Genomic DNA, 25,931 nt, shown 5'->3' on the forward strand with positions numbered 1-25,931 from the left:
ATTTAATAGCAATACCACAACCTCCTTTTAGAAGAAAAAATCAAATGGAAATTTTTGAATTGGTCTCTGGCACCATAAGTGATTCTCTGATTTATCCTTAGCTTTTAGCCCTTTGCATTCCATTTCTTGTCATCAATGCGTCTACTTTTATTGTGAAATTTACAGGTTTGCTCCAACATATATTGACAGAAGAATGATATACATCATAATGGAACAGAACTTTGCACCTACTTCCAGTCATTTCACACCGCAGAAATTTCAAATCAAAACAACTTTGTATCAATACTTAGATATTTTAATTAATCTTGACTTTTCAATCCAATACAACGATCAGAATGGTAGCATTTAAATCAACCAAAAAAAAAACCTGGCTTTCATAAAAGAGAAAAACTTATGTAGTTCATTTTCTTTCCAAGTTCAAAAACAAGGAAAATGAGAAATTGAAAAAAAGGAAGAAAAAGATGGAAAATAGGACATAAATATTTATTGGAGATGATTTTGACACTGCTACAAGTGCAACACTTATTCCTACTGTTTGAATAGGTAACAGTAATATGCAAAATATTTCAATATGGTAGAAATTGGAGAAAAAGTCCTTTCTCAAACAAGCAAAACTAACATTTCCAGCTGACATGAGATTTAATGTTGAATATATTTATAAAAAGAACATCTGTACAATTCGTTCAATATCACTATGAAAGATATGTCAAGACAGATTTACTTAAATGCATCCATATTGGAAATTACAGTGTGATAACTTAACTTTTTTTCTCAAAATTGCAGACATTTAAAATCAAAATGCCTATTATTTTTCACCTTTGATATTTGTTCAAGTTCAGTAAAATTTATTTTCAAAGACAGAAATGTATATTGCGACACACATTCAACAGCATTATATGTCTTAATACCCTTATCCACATCAGGCAATTAAATCATTCTGTATTATATTTGTATATAGTGTTTATTTAATATCGGCCTTTGTTTTAAGAATTTCTTCTCAATTCTATTTGCAATTTATGAAACAATGTTCAAGTAGGGTGGTGTTCCACATTTCTGATTGAGGTGGAGTTACAGATATTAAAATTTTGTTCTCAAAATTTTAAATCTGAAATAATGTATATGTATTGCTTAAGCATATGAACATAAGGGATTACTCCAGTTGTGTGAATTTCAATGAATCTGACCATGCTAGTTTTTTTCAAGTGAATACAGAGATTATTCAATATATCACAAGTCCACAACATTTTGTAAATCATTAAAAACAAAAACTGTACATATACACATAACATTTATATATAGATAATCTTATCAGATTTGTTTAGCCCCCTTCTTGAAGAACGCAGGTTCCATCTCTTGCCATTGATAAGCTTCAGTCCATTTTTATACCTGGTATAATGCCCAGTAATTAGTAATTTTCTCTAATCATTATCAGAGGTAGCAACTAGGTCCTAAGCTACTACGAGTTTGTTTTTATCTTATTAAAATACTACTGTATATTTGAATATTGCTTTATGTACAATACCTTGTTTTTAATTTCTTAAGTTAATGTATTTCTAAATTGAACAGATTTCTTGAGAGATAATGAAGTTGGCATCAACAAAGAAAATGTAACACTTGACCAATGTACTTGATTTTCTCTCTGAAAGGATAGTTTAAAATTTACTAAGTCTCATTCATCTGTTGCAAGTGGTCTTTAGCAGGCCACCACACACACACAAACACACATTATAAACTAACTTTGCCATGGTAACTGAATGGAAATTGGTGTTATATCGCAGACAAAAGGGTATGCTGTATTTTGTAGCAATGTTAAAACTAGAAGTTAATAAATAAAGAAAAACAAATCTACATGAGAAACAATATTCTTTCTTTCATTCTAAGATGAGCAGGCATCATTGATAAGATATGTCCGGAACCATTTCCATCCTCCAGTACTAATTAGGGTGTTTTGACAAGGTTTTTTTTTGTAATTTTCTTCTCTTCATTTGTTACAAGTGAGTTAAGTGGCTAATCAGCAAGAATTTTTTATAAACATATTTCTACAGCTTAAGACAGGTGATTATGATGCTGTTTGTTCTTGTGCATGTGCTGAAGTGGAATCTTGTGGCTTCATGACGTCTGGGAGTTCTGGCGGACTGGACAAAGGTGTCACCTCCAAAGCTTCAAATTCTCCATCTGGATTGTAAACCAATGACAATGTGAATGTTGTAAACCTAACTAAAAATAAAACACTTTCATATTCTAGTAAGAATACTTGAAGTTTGTGAAAAACAGTCACCCAAACATATTGTTACATATATTTACGCAATAATCATTGTAATCTGTACCATACAAAGAAATTATCAATGCATCATTAATGTATCATCCAGTAATGCTAGTCCTATAAATTGCCAAACTCAGACAAAGTACAACTGATAAATTGAATTTGTAAATAGAACATTTTCCCTCGAGTGGGGTCAAATAATATTGGCTCCGAGAACATAGCTAGAAATCAATGAAGAGATAACATTCATGTATGCATTTGGTGGAAAAGCCTGAGTTACATACTGTATAGTTAGTAATATTCACAGCCGATTTTATTTCACTTTATACAGGGTCATTCAACATAACAGGAAATAAAATACCCAACAAATCTTCTTACAAGTGAATCAAATTCTCTTAAAATGTGTATTATATGCCTGTGTACATGCCCATTGTAAATACATGTTTTGTTATCCTGTTTACTGCTAATGGGTAATAGCTCAAAATTGAAACTCTCATCAAAAAGTCAGAAACAGGACGAATCTGAACTAGTAGAAACATGAAATATCAGCCCTGTTTAATGAAATAACAATACAATATCTCAATAAAGCCTCAATATATGCATCACTTAGCAAATTTAAGTGATTCAATAAGTTTCTGAGAAAATTTCCACTTAATAATTATGTAAAGATAACACCAAAATATATCTAGCTCAGTGGTGTCTAATGAGAAACATTCGATGGATATATCAATTCAAATAGAAATTAATAAAAGTGGGTGTGCTGAATACAATCAAATACAAAGTTCAAAAGGCCACCATCAAATACAAGAGATCCCAGAGGGATCTTGGCACCAACCCTTGTTTGATCAGTATTTGCTCTTTGAAAGTTGACTTTTCCCTTCTTTTCTCTTCACTGTTTTTGCTCTGAATGATAAGAAATTTGAGTATTCCTTTTCAGAAATAGCAATGATAATTTTCATCTGCCAAATCCAAAATGGTCACCTGAAAGCCTTCTGATTCTTCTGATCAGTCCCAAAATCAATCGGGCACAAGTAGAGACCAAACGGAACATATGTATGAAATTTGACAGAGATCCATTTAGTACTTCTTAAGAAATAGAGATAACAATCTTTACTAGACAAAATCTGTGATTGCTGTCTGTTAGCCATTTTCTTATTCTGATCAGTACCAAACTCAAACAGACACAACTAGTGATCAGTAGAGTTACAAACATATGGTGATCCATTGCGTAGTGATTGGCCCAGCCCCTTACTTTTAGCCAGAGGTGATTTGTAGGTCCCCTGGGCAATTATAGGGATCAAGGGAACAGTCACAATGAAGGATTAACACAAGATACACATGAAATTTGAGAAAGATCTATGCTGTAGTTCGCAAGAAATAGCAATAACAAACTTAAAAAGTCAAAATCAAAGATGGCCACCTGCTGGCCATTTTGTTTTACTGATCAGTCCCAAAATGAAATGGGCACAACTAGAGACCAATGGGAACCTACATATGACATTTGGTAGAAATTAGTCCGGTACCTTTCAAGAAATGTCATTTAAAAAATCTAAGATGGCCACCTGTCAGAAATTCTGTTATTTTGATCAATCCTTAAATCAAATGGACACCACTTCAGACCATGGGGAAACTACATATGAAATTTGAGAAAGATCCATCTTGTGCTTCTCAAGAATTCTGAATTAAATTATACTGTTTACTTACCTTCCTGTCTGAAAGCCAAACCAATTGTTGCTGGTGCCTGTGCTCTTGCTGTGGCAAATGTGAATCCATAATCACCAAGTGTTTTATTGTCATCTAAGGGCTGTCAAGGGAAATCAAACATATACACATTTAAATTCAAGGGGTGAAAAGTCAAAACTCTTCTACACTAAAATATGTTGATGAAAAAAGGAGAAACAAGTTTAACAATTTGTCAATGTACCATTACCCTCATATAAATGGATTTTTTTCATGGGGATATTTTCACTTGGTTGTGAGTCTTTGTGGAATGTTATGAAAATGTTAATAAGGTCAAACAAAGAATATTTCCTGTTTTCGGTAACCTTACATTCAAATGTACCCACGCATTTTGTGCCTTTCCTAAATTTTAACTATACAAGACCTCTCTCCTATATATACTCTATGAAACTATTTAGAAAGTAAAAATTTTCTTACCTACCCTAAATTTTCCCAACATGTCACAGGTAACCCATGTTTTTTTGTTTGTCTTAATTGAGAAATATTCATCTCAATGAAGTTTTAAAACTGAAGGTGTAAAACTTAATAACAAGAAACATCTACATAAAATTATCCATACAGAGCACCTTTTTCTTTTATAATTAAGTCCTAGTCAAGAATAGAAAGATAACCCATTTTACCACAATACTATCTGTTAGTGGTGGAATTCAATAATATTTTTTGATATCAAATATGCATGATCAGGTGAACAATCAAAACTCATTATTGAAATTGTATTTGCTGTATACATGTTTCTTCTGTTAATTGGAGCAGCTAAATATCTGCCAGTTATAGCTTATTTCACTGATACATCTACATACAGTCCTGTACTCAAATGATTTTTATGGGACATATAGAATTTCAGTATAAACTTAATTTTAAATTGTTGGACCTATGTATTTTTTAGCAATAAAGTTGAAATGGACTGATGAAAATATACTGCAGATCAATCACTTTTATTGGAAATATTCAGATTTACCTGGTCATCTTTGTATAGCTTCTGGTCATCTGGTCTGGTTTTTAATATACCCTCTATTATCTTCTTTACCTCATGAACTGTGGTAGACTCCTTCGCATCTGTGAAGATGGTGCACTTTCTCCGCCTTATCATTAAAAACACATCCTACAATGTATAATTTTAGTGTGAAGGTCTGTACAGTGTACCAGTGTAATATTCACTCACCATGGCCATACCACAGTTACATCTGTGTAGCTATTGTGAGTCAGATTATTGATTTGTCTGAATATCAAGACCATCAAAATTACCGTCCATGGCTATTATTACATTCATAAATGTAGCAAATGTAGTAAAATATAATTCCTAGCCACATTTTATTTCCCTATCAATGAAGAGAACTTCTCATAGGCTCTATCCTTGATGTTGAGATCGGGAGAGCTCTTGGGTTTGATCCCTAACACTTGGTTACATCATAGACCATGTAAGAACTAAGAGGATATCAATGAAATATTCATTATCCTTGTTCAACAACCTCAACAAACATCACTGTTACCCCAGGGGTTGAGGAAAGAACTATTCTGGTAGGGGTTGAGGGTATAACAATATACTCAATATCTAGAGAGAACATGTCTTTATCTCAAATGAGTGTAAAACTAGTTAACTAGAAGACCTGGGTGTAATCCCTAGTAAATAGATATCATGACTGCTGTAACCAACAAACAACAAGCTGTGCATTTGTAATGTAATTGGGTTCAATGATTCTGTGGATTGGATAATTATGCACAAGTTGTTGCATTTCTGGCAAATCTATTAAATGAGATTTAATGGGTATATAGTATTATTACATTTTCAGAGTATTAAACTGATTCTGTTTGCATTTGCCATGTGTCTTCCAAGCAATTTGAGGTGCACAGGATCACTGAACATGAAGATTCATCAAGCAGCATTGTAACCACTCTCATCTGCATATAGAATAGTTTGTTTTTCTAGATTTGCTCTTGGTATTTTTTAAAAGACACAGAAATAATAAAATTAAGATTATGAGCCAACGACGTCTTACGAATCTACAATAGCTTCAGATTTTCATCTCCTTAACAGCTGCTCAAAAATGTATCTTTCAAATGAAACCAAACGTAACGATATCACAAAAGTATATACCGTACAAATGTAAACACTGCGTCGTACTTTAGTAGGTCTTGTAGAATCACCGGCATTACACAATATTATAAACAGCTGTACTAACACATTTACGGTACTATGTTCCAAATCACTAAGCGTTTAAAATAATGCTGTTAGTCTACGTCAACGAGAAACTGTTAAGTATGTCCAACATAACACAAACAAATCAAGCACGTGCACCAACAGGAATATTGAAACGCAGATGATCCCGATTTTTAAGGCCTTGGTAACAACTTCAGACGGGTCATACATGTAGAACTAAGCACTAATGAATAGTAATGGTTATAGAATTGAAGCAACAAAGAATGTATTAGATGAAAACACCTTTAGAATCCACCTACATATCCTCAGACAGATGAGATCAATGTATTTCACAAGGAAGAGTTCTTTCACTTACCATTATGGATTCCTTGTATGGAGTCAAACAGAAAGCGCCATCTACAACTGCATTGTTCAGCGTTAAGAGCGGAAGTGCCCCATATTTTGTTTTATGAGTCGAAACAGCAGGACCAAAACATCCAACTTAAAAACGATAACATTTCGATGAAATTTTATTCAAAGAAATCACATAAAATTATATCAGAAGAAAGAAAATAAGAAATATGAATAAAAAGGAAGGGGGGTAACTCTAATGGTAAATGTTCGTCATGTCTTTTTTAATCTGCTGTAAAATGTATAATACGCGATTGCAGCACTGTATTTCACTTATAAACTGACATAGAAATTTGAAATAATAATAATTCTTTTAATATTTAGACGATGACGGAATATACTATCTGATCTGAATAAGCGAAATTTCTAAAACCACAGAAAAGGAGAAACGAAAGTGTGCAATGACGTCGGAGAGGCCTAGCTTAAACTGTTCCAATTTACATCTCGGAACGTCTTTTTTAATCAGATAAAGCCCATATTTTTTCAGTTAATATTAAATAGTATTTATCTTAATATATGCACTTAATTATTCAATTAGCTTTCCAAAATCCGGGGGGGGGGGGTGACTACAATCAACTTCTGTCAAATAATAAGTACAAATATCAAAATAAATCAATCTTCAAATAGCAAAATCGTTGGAAGCATTGGTTACACAAAACTATAAAAGTTACATCATCACTACTAGCTGTAAGTCTCTTTTATTAAATTGATAACTGGTTTCAGCGGCACCGTTTGATGTCATGTCCGAAGTGTTGGCATGTCCTTTCTTCTGAAACTTCCTTAAAAGATGCGATTTCTGTTCCCTTCTATTCCTAGTGCACATTTTGTCTCTCAACTAAAACGACTTAATCTTCACTAAGTTGAAGTAGAAGTGTATTATGAAAACCAGTGAAATACATGTGCTCATTGTATATGACATTTAAAGGAAACCATTGAAATTATATTTTGATTACATTTTAAAAGGATAAATAGATAAATAAATTTCTGGTAGGAATCGCTTCCATGTTCAGCTGTGAAAACTAATAGAAAACTTGATTTTTTCACATCAAATTAATATATTAGTAAATTCATACATTTCACTAGAAAAAATACAATCAGACATATTTAGGTCTATGGTAACATTTTAAAATGAAAAATAAATAAATAAATGTTCAAAACACTTTTGGAAATACTAACAGAATTCTATATTCAAACATTTTGTGTTGATTTCTGGTAGGAATTGCTTCCAAGTTCAGCTGTTTTTGAAAACCAATAGAAAACTTGATTTTTTTTTTTTTTTTTACATCGAATTGATATATTAGTAAATTCATCCATTTCACTAGAAAAAAATACAATCAGGCATATTTAGGTATATGGTATAATAAATATACTCTATCTGCTGCGTAAGATATTGAAGCCTGTGATGTTCGTATCAATGACGAAAAAGAAATGCCACGTTTTATCACGTATATTCGTGGTGATTTTGGTTTCTATACTGTCATTTTTCCATTTCTAGATTACAAAGTTCACGGTTCCTAAACGATTCGATATTAAATGGCTTGTGTCCAATATAACGATGACTTCATACAAAATGTCGACACATGACAAATAAACCATTCACTGGATTATCAAGATGGCGCACATAAAAAGAAATCGCCGTAATTATGGGAAAATTTGTGGTCCTCACCATGTTCTCAGTGGGAAATAGCGTATTTACTTCTACAATAGAAAGTTGACGTGTTTGGTGTGTGTGTTAGTACATTTGTATGTTAACATTGTTCTCATTTTAGAATGGAATTGAGATGAAGGGGGACACGCTAGTACCCTTCTCCCATTTTGCCCTCATTAGAGTTTGAAATAAGATTTTGTTGATGTTTTGGTATCTGTGTTGTTTCCATGATGTACACGCCTTTCAACAGGAACCTGGGCCTAACATACAAGTACAGGTGACAAGTGAATCATTCCCTGACACGAGGGAAACACAGAAACTCGCCTAGGTCGGGATTTCTCTTTCTCCTCTACAGCCAAGGAGAGAGAAGTTACATAGCTCCGATTAGAGTCCAGAATTAAACGTCAGATTGCGGTAGGTTTTAAAGACAACACCCGCCGTAAGGTTTCACTTGCTTCCTTTTGTGTCATACCTATACATTATTGACAGTGTAAAACTATTTTAAAGTTAAGAATAATGATATATTAAATTATGAAGCCATCGAAGTAAAGACCACAACGAATGATATATTAATATGACATGTTACGTCAAAACGTCTTTGTCTCTTGCAATTTTCATATCAAAAGTCTTGGAATGTGCGGTGGCTTGGCGTGGTTTTGATGTGTGCAACACCAAAATAAGTTTATGAAGTGTGCAGGGCTTCAGTTGATTTAAAGGTGCGGATTGGTTAGATTAGTATATAAAGACTAGTTTGTAATGTATACAGTGACTAGTTTGTAATGTATATTGTGACTAGTTTGTAATGTATAGTGATTAGTTTGTAATGTATAGTGATTAGTTTGTAATGTATAGTAATTAGTTTGTAATGTATATAGTGACTAGTTTGTAATGTATAGTGATTAGTTTGTAATGTATATAGTGACTAGTTTGTAATGTATACAGTGACTAGTTTGTAATGTATAGTAATTAGTTTGTAATGTATAGTAATTAGTTTGTAATGTATAGTAATTAGTTTGTAATGTATAGTAATTAGTTTGTAATGTATAGTAATTAGTTTGTAATGTATAGTAATTAGTTTGTAATGTATATAGTGACTAGTTTGTAATGTATAGTGATTAGTTTGTAATGTATATAGTGACTAGTTTGTAATGTATAGTGATTAGTTTGTAATGTATATAGTGACTAGTTTGTAATGTATACAGTGACTAGTTTGTAATGTATATAGTGTCTAGTTTGTAATGTATATTGTGACTAGTTTGTAATGTATCGTGATTAGTTTGTAGTGTATATAGTGACTAGTTTATAATGTATACAGTGACTACTTTGTAATGTATACAGTGACTAGTTTGTAATGTATATTGTGACTAGTTTGTAATGTATATTGTGACTAGTTTGTAATGTATACAGTGACTAGTTTGTAATGTATATAGTGACTAGTTTATAATGTATATAGTGACTAGTTTGTAAAGTATATAGTGACTAGTTTGTAATGTATGTTGTGACTAGTTTGTAATGTATATAGTGACTAGTTTGTAGTGTATATAGTGACTAGTTTGTAACATATATAGTGACTAGTTTGTAATGTTTATTATGACTAGTTTAGTTTGTAATGTATATAGTGACTAGTTTGTAATGTATATTTTGACTAGTTTGTAATGTATGTAGTGACTAGTTTGTAATGTATATTGTGACTAGTTTGTAATGTATTAGAAGTCACATGAGAAAGTTCAAAATATTACTGTAAGTGAGATGATAATGTTAGAAAAAGTACTTCAATATAAGAAGATAAGAATTAGTATCAAAATCCACTTAATTCCAACTCAAAATAAAACCTAATTTATATTCACAACAACTGAACTGTATGTGTAATTCTAAAACTCTCTTGACAGACTTCCGCCGTATCTCTTAGTATAATTATATACACGTGCTTCAATTATATACTGTATGTATGTTCTTCATATTGTGATATACATGTATTTGACTTGATTTAGGCTGCGGTTGTCGTGTACCAAATCTTCCATCAAAGAGATTGTGAATGACATTGCTATTGAACGTTACGTTCAAAATTTAAATTTCGTTATTCATCACTCTGATTATTATTCATGACCTGTCAGTCTACAAACTAGAAGGTAGAATAACTGATAACTTTTACTCAGCGCAGTTCAGGACTTGTAACAAAGGTTAGTTATGTTTATGTCTGTAGAAAAACACTGAAACCGAAAGGTAATATAACCATACAGTATCTAAAAGTAGATTTAACTATGTAACATTATTTCAAATCTCGTCATTTAATCATATGAACTACTGGCATTAACCAGTCACTTCGTCACCTATCAAGACCAAAATAAAAAGTCATGACACTGATTTAAGACCATCTACGTAAAATTATTTTCTGGACTGTTATAACCTGTTGGTGTCATACTATATGTACTGTAAAAGTGGGCCTTTTGGACGGTTCATATTTTCGTGTTTATCAAAACCTTAAAGAAAAACAGATGTATTTGCTCACAGAAATCATTAAACAGTCTAAGATTTTCTACTATAGTTTCATTTTTGTGGTATTTACTTTTTGCCATTTTAATCCATCTTTGAAAATGGCGATAACAAGAATTATTCTAAAGTAATGTCTATAACGGTGTTCGGGTGATTAGAACAACATCGGAGTAATTCTAGTATCACCAGCAACGACATAATAGAATGGTTCTCGCGCTTATAGCCAAGTACACCGAAACTTTACTTAAGAATGAAAGAAACAGTATCATCCGAGTCAGCGTTTGAGAGTTTCTTTGTTCTTCGTGATAATCACAACAAGCACTTTTAATTCGTTCGTGTCGACAGCTGACAGATAGACTTACAACACAGACATTCTAGAGATATATGTTAAACTATTGTATGGCCGCCATCATGCTATCTCACAGAGAACTCTTCCATTTCATTGTACAATATAAAGTGGTTTCGTTGATTTTATCTAAGTTCTTGTTTAAGAACTTACTTGGATTAACTAAGATTAACACGGCGAGTGTTGACGACGAAGCAGAGCAAAATATGCTGATGTTTATCATAATTTCGTAGGCTACTATTTCTTATAAATACAGCAATAATATTAATACCCAAAACTCCGAAACCACTTATTGAGAATAAAGATGATAAAGTCCAACACGATACTCATTAATTCATTTTATTTAAAATACAAAGATTATCTGCAAGTTTGCAATTTACGATTTGATGACTCATTTAAGTGATTCGCCTGCACGATTGACAGCTTATAAAGAAACTTGCTGCACTATTGACAGCTTATAAAGAAACTTACAAGTTATTGCTAAAATAAATACTCAAATAGCAACGTACGTCTTACATCATGATGAAGTATTACACTGTTACAGCTGAGACACAACCGTAACGTACGTCTGACATCATGATGAAGTATTACACTGTGTTACAGCTGAGACACAACCGTGACGTACGTCTTACATCATGATGAAGTATTTCACTGTGTTACAACTGAGACACAACCGTGACGTACGTCTTACATCATGATGAAGTATTTCACTGTGTTACAGCTGAGACACAACCGTGACGTACGTCTTACATCATGATGAAGTATTTCACTGTGTTACATCTGAGACACAACCGTGACGTACGTCTTACATCATGATGAAGTATTTCACTGTGTTACAGCTGAGACACAACCGTGACGTACGTCTTACATCATGATGAAGTATTTCACTGTGTTACAGCTGAGACACAACCGTAACGTACGTCTTACATCATGATGAAGTATTACACTGTGTTACAGCTGAGACACAACCGTGACGTACGTCTTACATCATGATGAAGTATTTCACTGTGTTACAGCTGAGACACAACCGTGACGTACGTCTTACATCATGATGAAGTATTTCACTGTGTTACATCTGAGACACAACCGTGACGTACGTCTTACATCATGATGAAGTATTTCACTGTGTTACAGCTGAGACACAACCGTGACGTACGTCTTACATCATGATGAAGTATTACACTGTGTTACAGCCGAGACACAACCGTGACGTACGTCTTACATCATGATGAAGTATTATACTGTGTTACAGCCGAGACACAACCGTGACGTACGTCTTACATCATGATGAAGTATTTCACTGTGTTACAGCTGAGACACAACCGTGACGTACGTCTTACATCATGATGAAGTATTATACTGTTACAGCCGAGACACAACCGTGACGTACGTCTTACATCATGATGAAGTATTACACTGTGTTACAGCTGAGACACAACCGTGGCGTACGTCTTACATCATGATGAAGTATTATACTGTTACAGCCGAGACACAACCGTGACGTACGTCTTACATCATGATGAAGTATTATACTGTGTTACAGCTGAGACACAACCGTGACGTACGTCTTACATCATGATGAAGTATTACACTGTGTTACAGCTGAGACACAACCGTGACGTACGTCTTACATCATGATGAAGTATTATACTGTGTTACAGCTGAGACACAACCGTGACGTACGTCTTACATCATGATGAAGTATTATACTGTGTTACAGCTGAGACACAACCGTGACGTACGTCTTACATCATGATGAAGTATTATACTGTATCAGCGGAGACGTATTTATTATATCACGATGAAATATTTTACTGTGTAATAGCTGAGACACAACTGTGACATAATTCTTGCACCGTTATTAAGTATTGCATTGTATAACAGATAAACCAGAACTGTGACGTATTTCTTACGTCACGATAAATATAGATCATTACACTGTGTTACAGCAGCAAACATTAACACTTACCGCACACAATGTGGTCAAAATCAAAAGTGTAACATAAGTTTGTACCACAATGAACTGTCTTTTTGATCTGCATACTATGCAGAAAAGCATGATAGATAAAGCGTTCACTCATCTGATTGTGATGTCTTGGAACGTCTATGGTGTACTAAATACACGTGTAAAATACGCACAATAAATATTCTACGTTCATTTTAATGGCAAATAAATCTTTTTTCATGACATGAATGTATAATCAGACGGATGGACTAATTTCACGAGTTGTAAAGGAGATCCAATCGAGTAAGCACATGATTGTATAGTCATTATTGTCACTTCGGACATTCATTCATCGTAGTTCTCGTTTTCTCGTCCATCAGTATGTATCCAAGCATTTATATCTGCTTTACGCAAGAATAGTTTTTGTTCGCAGACAAAATAACAGCTCTACACTGCATTTCATGATATAATCATGGAATCGAAAGAAATTTATGTTTCATCCGATGCTCTCAGTCATAATTTGAGCACACTACATACCATTAATACATTCATTGTTCTTTGGTCTACTATTATATTCAAGTGAATGTAGACAAGTGTTTACCAACTAAGTCAGGAGTCAGTATGATATCACGCTAACATCCCAATGAGGAGTTATTGCGATGATATGATATGCTCCTTCGAGTTCAACTCAATATTGGCAATTGGAAGTTGATATGGGAGTGTTCTATCACGGGTTGCTGTGAAAATGCGAATTCTCGATAATGGGCGAGAGGACGTCGTTTCGATGGTGTATTTGTTCTCGGCGATGGTGTCTTTGTTCTCGGCGATGGTGTGTTTGTTCTCGGTGATGGTGGTGACTGTGTTCTTGATGATGGTGGTGGTGGTGGTGGTGTCCAGCAGATGGTTCTATAACAACAGGATGTGTATGAGTAACATGTGTGACTGGAGAATTAAAAGATGATACTTTTTGCAAAAGGTATGATATTTGTTCTCGTGAAAGAGGTAAGCTTTGATGGCGCCCACTTTGTGATAACATGAGGTCAGATAATTCCCGCAATAAATTCTGGGCACGTCGTTGACTCAGAATATCGGCGTTTCTTCCTCTGGATCTAACGTGAGTGTGTCGGACATTGCTAACAATTGGGATATGAGGAGACATCTGATTCTGACTGTTCAGTCGGTTAAGTTCTTGTAACAGAAGCTTCAGTTCAGCCGTGGCAACTCCACCTCCTGGTGTCTGAGAAGAAACCACGGCGCCGTTTGTGTTTCGGTTGGAGTTACCTGTTCGGCTTCCCGACAACATGCCCATCACATTGCTAACCATTGCATTGAAGTCAGTGCTTGATGATCTTGATGGCACCAATCCCGACAGCAATGGAGTCGGTTGTGATGGCGGACGTGTAGTTCCTTCATTACCTTCACTGAGTGAATTTAATTCATTCAAAAGCTGTTGTTCTAGACGATCACCGGTTGCTGATGTAGCTGTGGAAGGGCGTTGCGAACGGGTTGAACTTTGACGTCGAAAGGTTGGCCTTCTATCCGCAGATCGATTTCTCGACAGGGTCTTTCTATTTCTGCTTGCTGTAGAGCGCTGTCCATTTCCTCTCAGGGAGCCTATTCTAATAGATTCAGGAAGATTTGACAAAGTTGCAGCTAAAGTCTGGGACCCTTCATTGCCGGAAGTAGGTACCATTCTAGCCCCCTGGTTTGATGGGTTTCGAATGAAGTTGTGACCTCTACCTACAGGAGTTAAAACAGCACTTGCACCACGATTAGACGTCCGGCGCCCATTTGGATTGAAAGCGATTTCTAGAAGGACACCATTCGTGTCCCTCTGTCTCTGATTTGGTCTAGCACCTCGACTGTTGGGTGGAGTCGTAACTAATCTAGGAGGTGTAACTTTAGGTACATCGGGACACAATTTCGCAGGCTCACGATCATTTTCTTCTGTTGGACACCAGCAGCGGCAGTCTTTTCCGACAAAAGCTTCTTTGAATGGGCACTTGGGTATGAAACTACAGTGACCTGTGCAAAAGAATATTGTCAGTTAATCTTGAGGAGAATCTTTCCGTTTATATGATTCATGCCACGACAGACAAAACTTTTGTCAGGATTGAAAGTATGAAAGACTGTATGATATAGAGTAAACATGAAAATCGTAACTTTTTTCAGTAGAGCAAAATCGTCTACTCAAGTAAGTACTAATTTTTGTTTGTTTTTGTACAAAACAATATTAAAAGAAAATGGAAAATGTTATTAAATTATATATATCTTATGTACACAAGTATCGTATAAACAAAAATATGTCGAGAATTTCCAGCTGTCTATCAATAGGAATTCCAAACATCCTTTTTAGGGGATATCGTGGTGGTGTAATGATTAGACAGTTTGAAATGTCTTGGCCTTGTCGCCATAGATCGTGAGGTTAAGGCCAAGACAGGCCACGAATCAAATATTGTCACCCTTCGTCAACTGTGCTACAATGTCCAACATATATGTAAAATATATTGGACATTGTAAAACATGTTACCCACATAAAATTAGTCCTTTGATACTGAAGTTTGAACAGAAAGTTGCTATCGCTGATGTCTTGAATTCGAAATTCTATAATATCTATTGACGCTAGTGTCACTTGATGAGAATTAATACCTGAACAGTTGTACATAGCATTGACTGACATTACATCACGGAAGCTGATACGTGACGCCTTGCCCATCTTCTTCTGGAAGCTGGGATCCTTGGCTCGCATAGTGACCGCTGATCTGTTATAGGAAAACGCCTGAAATATGAATTTTGATATCAAGAATAAATTTTTGAACAAACTCTCGCTGAGAATTTTATTTTAAAAATCTGCAGATCTCAGGAAAATGTACGCAAAAATAGACATTAACAATGTATTTCTTTTCTAAATTTCGTTGTTGATGGAACGATGTGTGCTTGTGAAAGGTATGGATTGTTTACAAACTTCGGTTGCTCCAGTTTTCCCTTCGGTTTGGAGATTATCTCAATAGCTTCAATAAAAAAAACCCTGATATATAAGAAATGAGGTCGATGCATGGTTACAACCCTAGAAAAAACATCGACTGATGACGAGAAAGAGTTAATAATAATAAAGAAATAAAAAAAAAAATGAAATAAAAAACCAAAACTTGACATTTCTCCATAATAGCATCACTTCTCAGCGATGACTACTTTTTCCAATAATAGTATTACTCTTAATAATAAATCGGAGTTAAAATTCCACATTTTTCTTTGATAACATCACTAAGATAAACATTGCAGCGGAGACATACGCCGTTATTCAAATCTGTATACCCTCTGTTTCCACAATATAACAATCGATATCGGAGACACCTACTGTTTCCACATAATAACAATATGTATGAACACTATATCAGAAAAACCTATTTCCACACAATAACACAAGGTTTAATCCCTATATCGGAGACACCTTCTGTTTCCCAATAATAAGGTTAAATCACTATATCGGAGACACCTACTGTTTCCCAATAATAAGGTTTATTCCCTACATCGGAGACACCTTCTGTTTCCCAATAATAAGGTTTAATCCCTATATCATCAACAAATTCTGTTTCCATGATAACCATACATGTGAGCTATATAGGTGATACGTACTGTTTCCCCGTAATGCATTATGCTTAGGTAGTCATATGGAATGCTGTAGTTTGTTGTCTGGTCAGGATCGATTTGCTGAAAGTTGAATCTGACTGGAGGAAGAATGTGGTCATACAAAATATCGATGTACGAGTTTCGGTCAGGCCGAGCCTGTTCGTGGAACATTCCGATAGCATGGCCAATCTCGTGAAGAATGATGCTTCTCTGGAAAGTAGAACAACACAATTTCTAGTATAATAAAGTGATCTGTAATGTTTGTTGCTGGTGACTGAAAGAGTGTCATGAGTGTGTTGATTAAAAATGAGAAATTATAGCAATATGCTGGGCATCGCCTTGATAATTTGTTTGCTTTGCAACGCATTTCATCGATGATATCATACAAGCAAACTAAAGATATTTTCACTTATTTTGGGTTTTTAGGACACAATTCCCTTTTATATTGAAGACATTATGAGGAAGTTAAAGGTTAGAATTACAGATATATAAACACTATATGTAAACACCTACAGTACATAGATCACAAGGTGAATAGCAAGTTATCCACAAGACTGACCTTTCTGCAGGGTTTTGCCAGGCCCACCATTTGCTGTCTACGCTTCATTCCAACATAAGAATGACATCTGTCGAAAATTTAAAAGGCAAATTTCCATGTCAGTATCTAAGTAAGTATTTTTACATTTTTTGTAATTCCGCTACAATGTATTTCACTGGGGTGTGATGAATATTATAATCATCTTAACTTTAAGAATTGCAGTCTTGGAAATGGAACTTCTGATATTAACAAGCAAAGTATAACAGCAGGACAACCTACTCTCTCTCTCTCTCTCTCTCTCTCTCTCCCTCCCTCCCTCCCTCCTACTCTCTCTCTCTCTCTCTCTCTCTCTCTCTCTCTCTCTCTCTCTCTCTCTCTCTCTCTCTCTCTCTCTCTCTCTCTCTCTCTCTCTCTCTCTCTACTTTTCAACCCTAAATCAATATCATACAAACGTCAATGGTTATCATATGTGAGCGTTACGTCTTTTCTTGTACATTGTGGATCAGTCAGAAGGTGCTTGCCCTAAACATATTTTCATGTAAGTATTTCTTCCTCCATCACTCATACTTTGCTCTTGTTTTACCGATGTTGAATCCCAATCAGGATTCTTGGACAATGTTCTTTTCTTATTTTTAACGAGCGTATCAATTTACTACTGTATCTAACTCTAAAACTGTATAAAAAGGTGTTTTTCTTTTGTAAAGTCCACTGTTTCATTTCTGTAAAAATACACAATCAATGGGTTTATCAAGCACTTGAACATGATTGAAACCACAATATAGAAGACAGTTTCCTAACCCCCCTTATCAAATTCATGTCAAAAATTGTTGCAATATTAAAAACAATATGGCGATAAAATTGTGACACATCTCAAATTCAAAGCGTAAAACGTTTAAATACATTAAAACATATTAAGTATGTAGAACCATCCAAACCGAACAATCCTAAGAACACTACAATATCAGGTTATAATAACAAAGAATGAGACTTACCCGTCAGAATCCTTGATATGTAATGAAAAGGGATCTGTGTGCTTGGCCGGTACAAAGTTCACGCATGTGTATGACTCCCACTCTCTAAGAGCAAGGTGTATATCACGTCTTTCTGTACTACCTATCGAATATAAAATAGAAAAATAAGAAATGTCAGGTTTTGTCGTTTCAGTGTTAGGTACAAATTGCTGATACATTTAATTCATTTTGGTGTGATAAAGAATTGTTAATCCCGTTGTTTGCCGTAACCTGCATGCCTCGCCTTAATTCATACGAATAGTAGGACAATTCAGAATATGTATAAAAATTACGAAATTGATTGAGTTATGGAACTTTCCCATTTAGATTTTGTCAAATTTCGATCACATTTGATGACTACAATCAAATTTACACAGGTTGCATACATACTGAAGTCTCTCGACCGCATAGTGTAGGGTACCCTTCCGCCTGTCCACTGAGCGTTGGCATTCTTTAACAAAGCTCTCTTTACTCTCGTCCCATCGTTTTTTGGACTGTAAGCGGTAATTCAAAGTAGTTAATGTTTTGCAGAAAAAAACCCAAGAGAGCAAAAACAACTTGTCAATGTAAATATGATTTTTTTAGTTATATACAAGCCAAGTATAATTTATTGATGTTCGACTAAATTTCTTAATGTGCACTGTGATTTAGTTTAAATTATTCGTTAACAATACTAAATACTCGCATAGTAGTTAATCTCTACAATTTTATTTATTTAAGATAAATCACGGAACATTGAGCATCATGTCCATTTGTCAATAGCTGCAATGCAAGTGATTAGAGATCTTTTATTTCGTCGAGTAAATTTACCAGGAAAGACAATAGCAAATTTATTTTTGTTGGTCCGTAGTAAAAGAATTACAGCAGGTACATTGATTAGAACACGTATTTTATTTGCTTTCATGATTGGTAGATTGAAATGGAATATATGAAGTCGTTTCTGCATCAGGAACAAAACAGATGATAACCTACCGGTACTTTTGTTCCATATCCTCCTGTGTAATCAGCATGTCGTATTCGATCTTGTAAGTACCTGGTCCGATATCCGAGCTAAAGCTGATACCTATAAAAGATTATATAATAACATATGAAAGATTTACACGGATGATCCTGAAAAGATACGGGAAGATCAAGGCCATATGTTCCGGAAGAGTAAGCATCCTCTGCTTCATCGACAACTCCCGTCATGTAAGCTCTGGTTAATCCAATGATAACAAGGTATAAACCAATGGAACCAACAGTAAAACTAACGAGCATTAAACACGTCTAGCTTCATATCATACAAAGCAATATAATACTTGTCTATGACGTCACTATGACGAGGGTGAAATCTGTTTTACCACGATTAAATTATTACCTTATAACGTCAATGAGTCAATGGAATATCGTTTGAATAATTTGTTTCCCATTATGTCTCTTTTTAGAATCTTTATGATTGGGAGGAACACAAAGTAGCTAGTTCAATTCAATGAATTCAATCTATTAGAATGTATCATTAGATATGTTACAACAACAGATTTTCCCCCAAAATAATTAGTGGAACTGGGTATTTTCTCGGTTAGTGTAGAGATAAACTATTATTCAGGTAACAGATATCCACGTTTACCTTTAGTAGGGAAGTATTCTATAGACATTATATAAATAACATTATTCAACTTTTAGTAAAAGGTAATAGTGGATATATTCAGGCGCCTTTGCTCATAACAAAAAGGATAATGTGCATGTATTGGATGGTTCAATGCGAAGCTAGTGATGATTAAGTGTTTGCAAGAGGCGAGGAAAATGTGATATACCTACATAAGGGACAATGTTAAATAAAGTCTACACTGTAAACGTACGTATTTTCAATAAAATTCAGTGAAATTACTTCATTTTTTCAATGAATCGTTTTTTTGTTTTTGTTTTTGTTTTTGTTTTTTTTTGTTTTGTTTTTTTAATCTCAGTATGAAGAAAAGCTTCATATGAGAACGACATGGATTATGTCAGGGAAGAAGAAGAAAAGGGATTGTTTCGGAATACAATATGGACTTATCTTGTTTCTGTAACTATTAGACAAATAGCAAAGTTAACAATGATAAGCAATCTGTACGAATCATTTATATTTAATCACGAGAGCAATTAAAAACCTTCAAAATAAGTACGTTTGCTTCACACAAATATTAAGAAAGAAAAGTAGAAAAGCGAAAGCAGATCACTCACTTTTACCTGATTCGGCTGCGATATCAGCAAACATCTGATCAATAGACTCGTGTGGCTGTTAAAAACAAAGAAAAACTAGCTCAGATATATTTTATATTGTAGATAACAATAAAATACATTTGATGCTGATACCAAAGCTTACAATTTTAAAATTGAAATTCGTTTAAGATAAAGAGACATGTATATGAGTTTTCATTCACGAGTAGTAGATTTTTATGACGAGTTTAATAGATTTCATCAGGAACATAGAAACGAATTGAAGATTCTTTTTATCACAATATCTCGGATACAAATATTCATGAAAAAGCATTTAGGTTGATACCAAATGTGATATGACAGCATAATTACTTTTATGTTTGGGACATTTCAATGCATTAATCAACGACGTCCCACTTAAAACAACAAACAACACTCAGCCAACCACCGCCCCTCTAGGTCAAATTACACGTGTATAATATTACATGGATGGGCAGATAACAGGGTAGAAATATACTATAACATGTAATACATCGTGACATGGTGTTGGTTACTGGTATCTTGTGTATAGACGGTTAATTGAACAGTTTGCTCTAAACAGTGTTTATCATCGTGCTGGTAACATACACCTAGTATATAGGTGTTGTGAACGTACATCAATGCATTAAATGTTCAGTATAGCACTGAACAGGAAATAAGTTAAATAGTTCATAGTATTGATCGACTGGCTTAATGATTTTTGAAGAATAATTAAATATGTATAATTGATGGGCCACTTATTACATGAATTTATTACGTCATAGTGACAATTATACCTTTCATCGAATATAGATATGACAGGCAGCTACTCATTTCGTCAAAATCATTTAACTTAACACGTGTTGTCCATTAAAAACGGATGTGTATATTTTATCAAACATGTTTCCGGATTCTTTTTTTTTTTTTGCACTATTGATGTTCACATTAACACCTTGTCAAGTTAACATTACAACATTTATCAAATTTCATTTGAGATAAAAAGAAATAATTAAATTGTTCCTGAGCGAGACCTAGAAATTTCGTTTAAAGAAATATAATACAAAATAAATCTAATTGTAATAACAAGGACAATGTCTGCATATAAACATTATTGCCTTTTCAATTAAAAGTATGTAAAACAAGCAAAAGGCGGTCCCTCCTCAGAAACCAATCTGATAGAGTTAGGTCTTTTCTATAATTGGTTTCACTAGGTGGCTTACCAAACTATGCGGTACATCAGTTATGGCATTCGAAGACACAAGTTCTGTTCTGGAAGGAGCATGCACAGAGATCTCTGCAGGACTGACACCGGGTTCTTTAAACATGGATAGTTGTTTTCGGAACTGATTTCGCAATTGCATAACAAGTTGTTCTTTTTGTTGCCCAGTAACAGGTTCTGATTCTAACAATTTTTGTTTCATATCTCTGACTTGTCTTCCAAGACGGCTTGCCGTAGAACTACCAATCTGATTTTGTCCAACCAGGCGCTGAAGAAGCACAGCGTTTTGTTGCACCTCTCTTGTAATCAAGTCCTTCGTTTGGGACACCATTGTAAAGGGCTGTCCTGATGCACTTTTTTTGTTCCCGGTTACGCTTGACTGAGTTGGCCTTGGTGTCCCAAAGGTAGGCAGTTTAAGAGATGGACCCATATGGTTCTTTAGGACTCTGTACAGCTTCGTCTGACCTGCTGGAGTTAACCTACTAAACACTTGATACAAAGCACCCTTTGGACTTCTAACAGCGTTTTGAATATTTACAGGTCGAACAGATATAGTTGTAGTTGTCCGACGACGTGGAGCAGTTTTGAAAAATCGCCGCGGATACACACTTGATGCTGCAGGTCGCGCGGCTGGCATTAAAGGGGTCACTGTCGGTAATATTGGACTCAGTGTGGACATGGGAGGACCCATTGTTGGATGTACATAAATGTTGTTATGGAACGGGGGCACCGAAGTCGGCGAAAACATGGAATTATGTGTAAGGAAACTATCCACACCTGTATTAATACTGGTACATCCCAATATAGCAAAGAAGAAAATACGAGTCCATTGTTTCACAACATCCATGATGAAAGGTCTATGTTCTGGAAGGAAAACAAGAAAGTTTGAATGAAATGTAAAAGGCGAACTATTTTATAGGTCGACACAACTTCAGATAATGCATTATACGATAACCACATATATCATCATTCATACACACTCGCGTATATGCAACCAGGCGATTAGAGTTATGGGCACGTTTTTTTATCCCTTTCCATCTTACATAAGACCGTTCGTCTTGTCGAATGCTATGAAGCCGGACACACAAAATTCTAACTAACATTGATTCTTTTGGATGAATTCTATGAATCGTGTGTTGATTCTTAACTGGAATTTCTTTGAAATCATTAAAATATCTTTGTGGGCGGGTCTGTAATATCTATAAAACCAAATTTCCCGTCATTTTGTTAACAGTGTTTCACCGTTGTTACATTTTCCTCGACACAATATTCAGTTTTCGATTAGGAAAGAGTTCTATTTTTCTGGAGAATGTGATTATTAATCTGCATTACGTCTCTTTCCAAGCTGTTACTATAAACATTTACACAAAAAGACGTGTTCTCGTGAATTATTGAAAACTAATTAAGAAATATCAAAGTATTCAGTATTTTTAGTATTTTTCCCATTAGATGGTGTTTCTTTCACCCCCTTAACTGCGAGAAAATTACCACCTTCCTCCAAAATCCTTCCCCGTCTCAACTCCACGGTGAGACAAGAAAAGCTTATACCTACTAAAATGGGGAAACACCTGTCCATGGTAAGTGAACAGTGTTTTTCTTAACACTAGGGTGACAACTGCTCACACTCTCCTTCGTTCTAAATGTCATAACAAGGTCGCGCCATTACTTCATGTAGCATACCAAGTCACCGTACTCAACGAACCTGAAGCGTTTTGTGACTTTTACGGCAATTGATTCACAATATACACATATCAAGAGATCAAGAGATGAAGTACATTCAGAAAGATTACAATATGATTCCAATTTTTGCAGGGTGTTTTACCTGTGTATTAGACGCCGTCCTGAATGTTATTCCTTGTCATGGTAGGGCCACATTATCTGCCAACACAACAAGGAAAATACAATTGGAATGATCAAACAACTGTTGGTTGCTTCGAAAAATTAAATATTCTTTATATTCGTAGTGACGTAGTAAATCCCAAACAATCGTAGTTTCACTAAAATGGTCAGTATTGTTTAACGTGGTCAATTTACATTAAATCATATTATTACTTTGTCAAATGTTTGTAAACTCCTATAGTATCAATACCAACAAAGACAAACACATTTCCGTCATCACAGCTTAATCTAACATATTTATAGAGATACTCCACAGTAAAAGTCACGTGATACAACGTAAATCGATAAAGTAACGTTATTCCGCCCATCGACGTGACATTTAATTAAAATAGTAACATCAATATGTTAATTACAGTCAAACAATCCAGGCCATCACTTTAAATATAACTCAAATTAGAGCTGTGGTTTCTTCCTTGTAGAACCAGTCTACCTATTAAAAAAGACGACCTTCGTTTATATAATTTCATATATTGATATAGAATTTAGAATAGACATATATCCTAAATCTTCTATCGCTACACAAAATGAATACATTAAAAGTAACAAAAGGGACTCGCTGATTACCTCAATTCACAACTGATAAATGAAAGAAAACTGAATGATACAAAATCTTTATCATCAAACACCAAAAATTATATCACCAGGTTTCATAAACGTAACAATGTTCTCCTTCGGTTTCTTGTCGTAAGTCATTCCGCTTTTGTTTTCAACACCAAAACGTTAAAACTATACAGAATAGAGAATTAGTAATTGATCAGTGTGTTTATTGTTTTGAATGATTAGACGATAAGGTTCAATTCTGGTAAACGACATTTCACCACCACAAGAGATTTTCCAACACTGGATAATATGATGTATGACAAAGTGATAAACGGGCCATAACTCTGTATTAAACCTAAACCCTCGGATTACTTCAGCGACACTCCGCGGCCCAAGCTTCTGCTAAAGTATTAAAACTATTTAAATTGGATAGGACTAACTTATAATGCCATTGAACTTGAATATTCTGGTGAAGTCACAGTAATATCCATTTTGGTCTATCTGTGTACTTAAATGGACATCAGAAAGAAAAAAAAAAACAAAAAAAACCTGACTTACAGAAATGAAGAATGGAATGACATAAACTCCTTTCGTAACGCTGATAATGCTGAGAAAGAACAATCCTCTCTATTAGTACCTTTGAAGGACTTGTATATAATTAAACTAGTAACATTCACTGTTGATCACTGTAATATGTGCACACCTAAAAAATTCCAAACGCTCTTTAACTCATTATACAATGCGAACATCTATTACTATGTGATGTATCTGCAATAATGTGAAACCACAAGCCACAACATGACTATTCAATCAATTACCGAACAAAGCACAAAGCTCTGATTGGATGTTATCTTGTTAATCATCAGCAACTAATGAGAACCTGTCCGTGACCTTAGCAGGGATAATTAGAAGACATGTCTTACAAACGAAACGTCTAGTCCCCCTTTCCTTCATTCGATAATGCCGATGAGCATTGGACAAATATAATATACAAGCAATATTATTCAAGACTATCTCGTAGATCATACGGATCAAGACAAAACTATTTCATTTTTCTGAAATACAAATTATCAAAGACATTTTCATCTTGAGTGATCTGTTAGTGGTTATATTTTACATGTTTCAACATAAAAAATATTTCGTGTTAATTTTTGCTTTTCTAAGCATAACAAGTCGGTCATAAATTTGTAAATAGGTGTAACAAAATACACAGTAATGATTAACTATTTATAATTCATAAAAGCGCCTACCTTTCGTACGTCAGAGGAAATGTTGAGGAGGCCGTGTTATTCCAGGAAATCATTTCCTTGCCCGCATCTCTTTGTCATGTAAGCCAGATGCGGTCTGCTCACTGTCGTTCCACAATATAGGCGGGACAAAAGTCATTTAACGCTTTTGTCATCCTCTATAATGTATGTAATGTATAACAATGAGGTCGTTTTATGGATAGGGACGATTTATGATCAGTCGTTCTTACCTGTGTATTCGCTTCTATATTTTAAAGTCGACATGACTTACTACTTCTAGCATACTGAACGATGAGTTCACAAGGTAGCGCCTCAATGTATACTTACAAAGTGCAGTACACCGACTACAAAGGGGGCTAAAGGCGTCACTGGTAACTGGAATACATCTCTGGTATTAGGATACCGTAGGTTTGGTCGGCTAAGTGTTACGTTATATATCACCTGTGATGTTAACATAACTAAAATCTTGTCATCTTATTATTTTAGTGTTAGTGTTAAGAAAAAAAATTGAAATCTTAACACAGTTCAGATCTTATCAAGGTTTTAAATCATATTTTATTGATTCATATTGATTGATTTGCATGCTTATAGTTGTATAATGTTTCATTTACGCTGTATATATGTATACATATATATATATATATTTATAACAAGTTTCTGTTGTTACTTAAC

At 34.5% G+C, this 25,931-nt stretch overlaps 2 protein-coding genes across 2 annotated transcripts; both read right to left on the bottom strand.

The window, feature by feature from the left end:
- Positions 1 to 469: 469 nt before the first annotated feature.
- On the bottom strand, positions 470 to 6,547 carry LOC132548038 (elongin-B-like). Its single transcript, XM_060211858.1, has 4 exons — positions 6,517 to 6,547; positions 4,962 to 5,105; positions 3,968 to 4,067; positions 470 to 2,175 (listed from the first exon to the last, which is right to left on the bottom strand). The coding sequence occupies exons 1-4, from the start codon at positions 6,517 to 6,519 to the stop codon at positions 2,060 to 2,062; spliced, it is 363 nt and encodes a 120-aa protein (XP_060067841.1). The 5' UTR covers positions 6,520 to 6,547; the 3' UTR covers positions 470 to 2,059.
- A 7,163-nt stretch (positions 6,548 to 13,710) lies between these two features.
- On the bottom strand, positions 13,711 to 17,220 carry LOC132548041 (lateral signaling target protein 2 homolog). Its single transcript, XM_060211863.1, has 4 exons — positions 17,173 to 17,220; positions 16,620 to 16,823; positions 15,633 to 15,762; positions 13,711 to 15,008 (listed from the first exon to the last, which is right to left on the bottom strand). Exons 1-4 carry the CDS (start codon positions 17,218 to 17,220, stop codon positions 13,711 to 13,713), a joined length of 1,680 nt encoding a protein of 559 aa, XP_060067846.1.
- Between the last annotated feature and the right edge of the window lie 8,711 nt (positions 17,221 to 25,931).

Source organism: Ylistrum balloti, unplaced genomic scaffold, assembly GCF_031769215.1.
Source record: "Ylistrum balloti isolate Yb309-2 unplaced genomic scaffold, AGI_CSIRO_Ybal_v1 Utg370000, whole genome shotgun sequence".
In the NCBI taxonomy this organism is placed as follows: domain Eukaryota; kingdom Metazoa; phylum Mollusca; class Bivalvia; order Pectinida; family Pectinidae; genus Ylistrum; species Ylistrum balloti.